At 25.5% G+C, this 10,387-nt stretch overlaps 1 protein-coding gene across 1 annotated transcript; it reads left to right on the plus strand.

Annotated features, from left to right (window-relative positions):
* Positions 1-2,117: 2,117 nt before the first annotated feature.
* EIN_354580 (serine-threonine protein kinase, putative) lies at positions 2,118-5,392 on the plus strand (the record flags this gene model as incomplete). The annotated part of the gene is made up of 2 exons (XM_004253879.1): positions 2,118-2,159; positions 2,213-5,392. The coding sequence occupies 2 exons, from the start codon at positions 2,118-2,120 to the stop codon at positions 5,390-5,392; spliced, it is 3,222 nt and encodes a 1,073-aa protein (XP_004253927.1).
* Between the last annotated feature and the right edge of the window lie 4,995 nt (positions 5,393-10,387).

Here is a 10,387-nt window from a genome sequence, read left to right on the forward strand (position 1 = left end):
GCACAAACAGTAGCTGAAAAGTGGACTTCCTTCAAAAAACACTCGCGGCAAATATTTTATTTTGGTAAACGGGGTGAGGGTGGGAAAGAACGGTCCCTAATTAGACATAATTTATATTTATTTAATTATGATATTTCTTACTTCAACTTTTTTGATTGGTTGAATAGTTACACTACTTTTAGTTTGAATTGTCTTTCTTAACTTTATTTATTCATTGAGTATAGTTTGAAAATTGATACTCCATCCAAATAATTTACTAAAGTATTTAGCACTTAAACATAGTACACCTTTTCATTTAAACGCTTTGACTGAAACCTTTTCTCGCTGAAATACATGATGTTTGTGTGACATTGTGTTTTTTTCCTTTGTTCCCACTTAATTTCTTTTTTTACTACAATGTCGAACACCTCGGTACACGTTCCAAGACAAGCAAATCAAGTACTTCTTACCAATTCAACAGTGTAATTTAAATAACTGCAAAAATTAAAATTTTAGTATAAAGTCAGTTTGGAAACCTTATTTATTTATTTTTTTCAAGCATTTTTGGGATGTTTAATAAATATTACTATTATTTAAACTATTTTCCAATAACACAACCAAAAACATAAATGGGGTTAAAGTCATTTAGCCAATCATTTCATTTTTTCTGTTTGCCAATAAATGGCAATATTTTGGTTGTTTTTGGTTAAATTACGGGATAATAACGTAAACAAACCGAGTTTTTTGGATTATTTTTTTGAAAAATTTCGCTTTTAGGCGTGAGTACTTTTTCAACATTTTTAAGACACTCTTTTGGAGAGCAAACTGACGTTCACAAAATCAAGACAATTTCTTGTGAACGGCTTTTACTCGACTGCTAAACTGCATTTCGATGTTCGAGTCTGCCAATCGTGGTGTTCTTTTCAATTATGATTGTCTCGTTGTTTTTTATTTTTATTTGATGAAACAGAAGTTGATTTTTGTCAAATTCTCGTGTTGTATGTATCATTTTACACAAAAAAATTGCCCAACCATTTTTACAACAACGACACCATTTTTGTTGTTATACGCGATGTTTGAGTGTAAATAATCGAATTGGTCAATTTGTTTAAGTTCATTTTGGTTGAAAAAACAAAAATTTCAAACAAAAAAAATAAAATTGAAAAACAAAACCAAATAACAAAAAATAACCTATTTTTGTCGATAAAAATAGTTTTTAAAATAAATAAGGTTTCCAGACTGACTTTAACTAATTATAAGTTTTAATTATAATTAATCAAAAGTCATTGATTACAATCATCAAAAAGTAAATTTGTCAAATTTACATTTCTATAGTTAAAATGTTTTGTTAAAACAATTATATTTTAACTATATATAATTACGTAGCCCAACATAACCAACAATTATTGTCAAATAATAACAATCATATTATCAAATTATATTATTTGATTTTTTTTATTAATTGTATTTCGCTTTTAAAACATGTATTATAAAGCGATTAAAACTCAAATTATGATTAATCACAATTTTATAAATTATTAATACTTATTTTATTATATAATTAAATTACTAATAATTCAAGTTGTTTATAACTTTATTTCTAAACATTTTCAAACTTTGAAAAAAACAATCATAAATAACACGATATTTTAATGTTTTTCCAACATATCATATATTTATTTATTTTCATTATAATAATTTAATTGTCAAAATCATCCAAAACAATTAAAATATTAAAGTCGTTATTAAAAGGTGTCTTTTCTTTAACGTTGGATGTTGTTTGCCTGTTTTTGGATATCAACAAGTGAAATATATCGAGATGTTCTTTTGAAACGTTAATAAACAACATTTCTGTATTTTATAGTTTTTATTTGATTACATTTTTATATAATTTGTTCTGTATTTTTAAATGCAAAATAAACTACGTTTAAGAAGAAAAAAAAATAAAACACCAACTGAAATAAAATAAAAATATACTAAATTATTACTGTTTGGTATTTAAAAGTCTTTTTATTATTTAAATATAAAGGTTAACTTGGGTTTTTAAAAACATATAATAAATATATATAATAATTTTAGAAACAAAAACCATATTAACAATTCAAAGCATTTTTAGACATTTAACCATATGACAAATGATGATTATTGAACGGTTAAAAGTTAATAATCAAACAAATATTGTTTGAATATGTTTATTCATCAACTTGTTTTTATTTTTATAGCTTTTATATAGATGATACTCCTTCTCTTGTTTATTCGATTTGTTTTTCCTTATTGTGGAAATGGGTGTTTGGAATGCATAACACCACCAAACCACAACGATCAATTGTGTATAAAATGTAAAAGTAATTACAAGCAGACATCATCTTGTACTGAATGTAAACTCTTTAATCCATACCTAAATTTTTCGGAAACAAATCAATTGATTTTGATGTACAATAATAACTGTATGGTTACAAACACAACAAGTGCTCTTTTATATTGGAAACCTTTATTTGCAGAAGACTTGTTATTGAATGTTCCAGACACTTTTAGTATTACAAAAAATATGACTCCGATGCTAGGAATGTGTCATGATGACGATTCCAACAACAGATACCGTTTTGGTAAATATTATAAAGTGTATGTCCCTCCAAATTATAACTCGACAAAAAATTACATCAACATTTTGGTGAAAAAGAATAGAAGTGAAGGTAAAGTCAAAATTGATTTAACCAAAGAACAGTATGACGATAATAACAAGATTGACAAACCACTGTGTTTTGGTACTTCTCAGTTTGTTGATACATATGGTTATTTGATAACAAGAATAAGTTACACAGAAACCAATTTTACACTCTTTGTGGGAATGGTAGATGCATATGATTGTGTAATTACAGTGACTTTGATAACTTCTGAAGAGATGTTACATTATTTGAATTATCCAATATATAATGTAACTCATTTGAAAACAACTCCACTTACTATTAAATTGGATTTTGCACAATTGGGTGTTTTAGATATTAGGGGATGCGCTTCTCAACCATATATACTAAAATTTTTCTTTTTCAAATTGGTTGGTGAAATACCAAACAAGAGTAGAATACTTTTTTCGAGTTCGAACGGAGAGACACAAATGTTTGAATACACAAGATGTGAAAACGCAACAAATTTGTACGGTAAATGCCACTGTGTGAATGGAACACAAATAAGAAGAGATTTGTGGAAATTGGCTCCAGAAACGGGGTTTGTCTATTCGACACAAGAAACTACTTTCGATAATTACGTCTTTAGATTTTTTTCAAAAAACATGATCATGAGAACAGACTTTTCCATGAGAGTAATATGTCCCAACAATTGTAATGAAGAACGTGGAGGTGGAAAATGTAGTGTCCAATTGGGAAAGTGTGTATGTTCACATGAATCATATGGAGGTGATGATTGCCATAAATTGTGTTATTATAACAACACATGGACACTTAAAAATTATGATGACAAGTGTTATTTCGGAGAAGAGTATTGTGATACATATTGTGAGTGTGAAAATGGAACTTATTTATTAGACCATCATTGTTTAAATGACGTGTGTTACAGAAATAATATTACTGATTATCCCGAGTTATGTAAAAGGGGGGAGTCTCATTGTAAATTTAATTGTCAATGTGAGGATGGATACATCATTAAAAATAACAAATGTATAACACAAACATGTGGCAACGGAAAATTGGATCATCCAGAAGAACAATGTGATTCTGGAGATTCATGCAATAGTACCAATTGTGAATGTTATGAAGGTTTTGTACCTGATCCCGATAATACAGGATCTTGTAAGGGGAGTAATTACACAGTAATGATAATAGTTATCGTAATAGGCACTGTTTTTTTATTAATAATGTTAATTATATCTACTGTTACAATCATCATAGTGTCAAGAAAAGATCATTACTTATTAAAGAATGTGATAGAAGACATCAAATATCCACAACCAGAGTATTATTTTGATGTTTCAAAATGTCATCATATAACGTACACTTCGAACAAATACCCATCCAATAAAAGTATAATCACTTTTGGAATGAAAAACAAACAATTGAAAATCAATGAAACTGTTTTTGAAATATTTGAAATGACAAACCACACTAAACAATTTATGTTAATCATATTCCATACTCCAAATATCCAAAAATATACAATACACTTTTGCCCACAAACACTCATCATTTCAAAAGGAAAAACAAAACAAATTCTATTGATATTTACACCACACTGTACAACACGTTTTGAAGGTACTGAATTTTATGTATCAGTTTACTATGGCAATAAATCGACTTTAATTGAATTACAACAACTCGTTTTTGACAAGAAAAAAATCGATGTTGATGATACAATTATATATGAAAAAATACACAAGAAAGTAAGTGCCTTTTATTTTGTATTGATTTCTAAGGTTGAAATCGAAGGATCTTTTCAAATTGATCGCGATGAGTTGTTTGTTTCTCCAAGAAGATTTGAAACAAAAGGCAATCACAAGCATGCAATTGTTGGGACTTATAGAGGAAAACCAGTTATTGTGAAAACGATTAACCTTTCAAATCTATCTACTCAGGATTTAAACACTTTAAAAGCTTCAATAGAAAAGTTTTACACATCCATGAAAAATATACGATCCCCTTATTTGTTACAACCATTTGGCTGTTTTTATGAAGACCAGAATCTATCTTTTTTCAGCGAAATTTGTTGTTTGGGAAGTGCTGATTTGTATTTCTTAAACTCGGAATACAAAGGTCGATTTTCGTATTCATTTAAACTTAAAGTAATGAAAGACGTTCAATGTGGTTTAAGTTATTTACATGGTTTTAAATTATTTCATTTGAATTTGAAGCTTTCAAATGTAATGATGAAATCATTTAGTGTTTCACCATCAGTAGTTTCTGTGCAACTTTGTGATCACTGGGGAAGTGCGGATTTGAGAACAAAAGTGGAGAATATTGGATTGTTTATGAAAAATCCCAGATGCGATCCACCAGAGGCATATAAACATATATTCGGGTCTTTCACTGATGTTTATTCTTTTGGGATCCTATGCTGGGAATTCTTCTATGAACAACGTACATTTGAAAAGTCCAAAACACTTTTTGATATTAAAAGTGCAGTCATAACTGGGTTAACACCAGAGATTGATAGTACTATGCCAAGTGATCTTAAATGGTTAATACTAAAATGTTGGGAGTACAAGTATCTTCAAAGAATTACTCTAAGAGAAACACATGAAATTCTTCATGATATTATAAAAAAGGAGGAAGCTTTGAAAAGTGCAAAAGAAAACAATAAAAACATTGAAAATGAAATATTCTTTGAACAATTAAAAAATGAGAAGATGATATTATATTCGAATGCCTTAGATCAAAAAACACTTGTACCATTTAATATATAAAGTTATTTTTTGTTAAATTTGTTATGTATGTTTAATATACAAGTTTTATAAATTATGTTATTTGCAAATAAACAATTTATAAACGATTAATTAATTATTGTAACAATTATAATGTAAACTTGTCAAATATAAGTTATCTATTGTTTAAATATTCATTTTAACATTGTTATAAGAATTACAATTCTCACAACAATGATTTGGTTTCATGTTTACTCATGTTTAATAATGTTTTGAAAATCGAAAATAATTAACATTGTTTGTATATTGTATTGAAATTAATAATCATGTTAATTTATCACATTCGATATAGTCAAATGATATATTTTTGAAACTAAATCAAATATCAAATTAATATTATATTTGATTTTATTGAAGAATAATAATAAGTTGATCAATTAAAATGTTTTTAACACACTAATGATTTTTAATTAAGAATCAGTGTCTTATCTAAAAGAAAATACATAGAATCTTTTTGGTATTACTATTTTGGGTTCAAAAAATACTTCCTTTTTATAATCAAAAGCAGAATAGGCTAAAATTATAGAGGGGTCGTTCCTTTCATTTGTTTGTTTTAAAAATAGAATATCGTTTGCACTTTCAAGACCAACTGCAAACAGTATATCTTTAGTGTGGTCACAAACATAAATAGCAAACTTTTCATTTGGTGGTTTGATGTTAATTGTTTTGAACTTATTAAAGAAACTGAACATAAAGATATGTGGATCATTGATCCAACAATTCACTTTCATTTTTTTGTTGAACAAAACACCCAAAATAGTCTTCTTTATAATTTTCATTGTCAGCAACAATAAGAAAGAGTTTGTTTTCTTTCCATTCTGTTTTGTAAAACGTGTCATATATATGTTCATCTTTTTGTGAAAAATCGATATCTAATATTATTTTAAATTCATTCAAATTGAATTCTTTTAATATTTTATTTTGAAGCGTATCAAAGTGATTGAGAAATAAGGTGTTCTCTTCAGAAATGAATCTTTGATGAGATTTCACGCAAATTAAATGCTTGTCAAATGACTCACATTCAAGATGAATAGAATCAGATGGTATTTGTTCCTCACATTTTATTTTACAATCTTTTTCTATTGAATTCGTGAATTTGTGAACTTGTTGACGTTGTAAATCACATTGAATTGTTTTATTGATAAGAATATTTTTCATTTTTGAATTCATTTCAATAACTTCGCGAGTAAACCCATCGATGTACTCCTAACTATCTTTACACTCTGAATAAAAATCCAAAAAGTGTTCATTTTTATATTTTGATCCCAAAGTAACACTTTCAAACAAATTTTTTATCAAAACATCTTTACTTTGTTGGAGATCTACATCCTTTAACATATAACAATGTAAAAAACTTAGTTTAACACCTTTTATTTATAATCATCAATTTATTCATCCCAATTTAATATCTTTTTATCTTAATATTTTGGTCATTATTTCACTTTTAAATCAGAAATTCAAATTCAAATAATTAATGTGAAGTATTAATCGATCATTTCACCTAAAATTGTGTTTTGTATAAAAAACCAACAAAATACTATAAATATATATTTAAATGATTTCATTTTAAAACTTTATATGAAAAACCCAATTTTTCTATTTCCATTTTTAACAATCAAAAATAACTCCCTTGTTTTTCATAGAGTCAGTAAAGTGTTTATTTTTGCAATGTCAAAAACACTTTTATCATATATCGACAACATCTCTAAAAATCACAACAACAAAATAATCTAAAATGATAAAGGCATTGTTGCAGATATTTACATTATTATCATCTTCAACAAACTTATTAATTATTAATAATAATTATTATTACTATAAGATATATTTTTGGTTTTGATGGATTAACAATAACATTGTTCCTTTGATTTTTTGTTGTGTTTTTATGATATAGAGACAAAAAACGGTTATATTATGAAAATATCGTAAATAATATGGCTGATCATTTTAAAAACAATTGAATTAATGAACCTACATATTTATTGTTGATCCAATCAATTTGTTTTATTGAATGATCACAATTATTATCTCATGTTTTTTTTAAATCAACCATTTTTTTTATTTATTTAATTATTTTAATAATTATCTGTTTAAAAACTTAATTATTGTGTAATTTTAAGATTTGTTAATAGTAGTAAATAAACAAGCAACAAAATCAATTAGTAATAATTATTCAACAATATTCCAAATATTTACTAATTTGCATTCTTTAACCTTTCTGGATTAATTTATATTTCATTTTTTATTTAAGCAAATCAGTGTAGCAACACTACTGGTAATTGAAATAGTTGTATTGGTACGTATGTTACATCACCACTCAGTCCTAATTGTGAAAGTTGTACAACGTATGATAAAAATTGCTTGATTTGTTCGACTACTTCACAAAGAAAATGCATTGAATGTAACACCAAGTATTATCTAAATACCGCGTGACTTTAGTATCTTTTGTGACTTTAAAATTGATTTTTGAGTTTGTTATTTTAGTTTGGGTTTTGCATTGTTTTTGAAAATGTTCTTTTTATGTTTTTTATTGTTATAATATTTTTATTGACTATTATTTGTTATTATTGACAAAATGCAGTCGACTTTACCAATAATTAAATTTATGGTTAAATGAACTAATGATTTAATTTTATACAATAATGAATTTTTTTAAAATTATTCACAAAACCACACAAAACCATTCTTCAAAAAACTCAACTTTATTTACTTTTGACATTTACCATTATTTTAGATTGGTAAATAGTTTCAAGTATATGCAACGTGTTAAGAAAGCGTCTCTTTGAGCGTCCGTGTAACTATAATTATAATAAAACATCTATAATTTAATAATAAATATTTATTCCTCATGCGCGGAAAAAACTTGGTTTTTCCATATTGAACGCGCTGATAGAATCCCGTTTTCCACCCTGCAACAAAGGCATTATTTTATGTAACTATGGTTTTTATATTATTATTTTAGTTTTAGTTTTATTAAAAAGTTTAATAAATACAAATATAACATTATCATTAAAAACCAATTTCAAAAATGTAATTGTTTTCGAGTTTGAATAAAATCGTGTTTCGGAACTCGCCCTTTATTTAAATTTGATGAACCCTGCTTTGAGTAAAAAAGTACCAAAATGCCACATATGTTATGTGAACACAAGTTTGCTTACCGAAATAGTTAATTTAAACAAAAGAAAAGTATTATTAACTTAAAGCGAAATTGTTCAAGAAAACGATTTAATGAATATACTTTGTTTATGGAATTTTTCTGTTGATGTATTAAACAATTTAAATAACAGTCAGTCTTTCAATTAATCTTGGTAAATTTAAAATAATAATAATCAGAAATGGTGAAACTATCTCAAAAATCCATTCCAATCGTTTCAAAAGTTTTTGCATGTTTTTTAATGCCCTATTTTACATATAATTGTTAAAACTTTAGTTAAATGAAAATACAAGTGTGATGCAGTAATATAACAATTTCTTTCTCAAAATAAATAAACAAAATCTAAACTCAAACAGAATTTAATTTTTGTTTTGTTTATAAGACAATGTTTCTGGACTGACTCCATTTTTTATAATATACTTGACTTTGAAAAGATATTTAAAATACAAAAATAATAATAAAGGAATCAGTTATAAACTACAAATCAAATTTATTCGTTCTTTTTTGAAGTTGAAAAGTTTGTGTTTTTTTTTAATTTTATTAACACCTAAAAAACAATTTCTTCATTTGTATTTTTTGAAATTGTGAACAATTAATGAAATTAATTACATTTTATTGTATAAAAAAGAATATGTCATTTTTCGAAATATTTGATCAAGTGATTGCATATTGGTATTGATAAATTTTTAAATCTTAATCATCTAAATAATAATGCAATTTTAATGTAAAATTCAGAAAAATCGTGTTGATAAAAAAAATTTAAATAAACAACAATTATTAATCTAATCATGTATTTACGCCGCATTTTACCGATTTAGTTTTTCAAATGTTTGCTGACAATAAATTGAAAACAATTCATTTAAACCGTTTTTTTCTTTTGTTTTTGTATTTTTTATTATGCCATTTACTAAACAACAAAACAATAATCATCAATTTTTAAACTGAAATAATATTTAAATATAACTTATTGTAGATGTCATTATAACAATAAGAATATGGATTGGCTGTTAACTTTAAATATTTTATTCAGAATATAAATCAATCAAAATATATTAACTTAATATTTAATAATGCAAACATAACACAAAAATTTGATGTTTGTGATTAAAATTCGTTTTTCAAAAAACGAATGATAATAAAACTTGGTATAATTTTATAATTATTATTGATTATTATAAAATCATTGTAAATCATTGTTTCCATTCTAATTTTTTTTAGTTTTATCAATTATTCAAAATAATAATTCAATTTAAATTTTCTAGCGAAACAAAAATCATCAAAACAAATTGAATAAAATGCAGAAAAGTTTAAGAAAATTAACGGGAAACTGATAGGATTTGAATACCTCTGTATCTTCAAAATAAACACAAATATTAAAGAACAAACCAAAAAGCATTAAAATGGGGTCAAAGACATATTTCATAATATAATAAGATGAAAATGTATTAATAATGTTTAAAGTATGACAAGAACAAAGAATTTTTTGTCAAATTTGCATTAAATTTCGAATGGTTTATAAGCATTAAAATTGGATTCGATGGAAAAAAACATTAAAATAGACAATTCCACAACAAAAACATCTACCGGTTTCGTTTTATATATATTGTTTTATAACCCCTATGGCAAATTCAGACGAACAACCACTCACTCCATTTTTCAAATTATATCAACACCATTAAATAACACTCAAACTAACATAAATAGGACAATTCAATTCGTGAAAATGTTAAGTTCCAACTTCTTTAAAAATGCCGAATAATAATGTAGAAAGTTGCTGAATATGAAATATAAAAGCTAACATAGAAACTTCAAAATCACAAATA

The sequence above is a fragment of the Entamoeba invadens genome, assembly GCF_000330505.1.
Source record: "Entamoeba invadens IP1 unplaced genomic scaffold scaff_1105074725265, whole genome shotgun sequence".
NCBI lineage: Eukaryota > Evosea > Mastigamoebida > Endamoebidae > Entamoeba > Entamoeba invadens.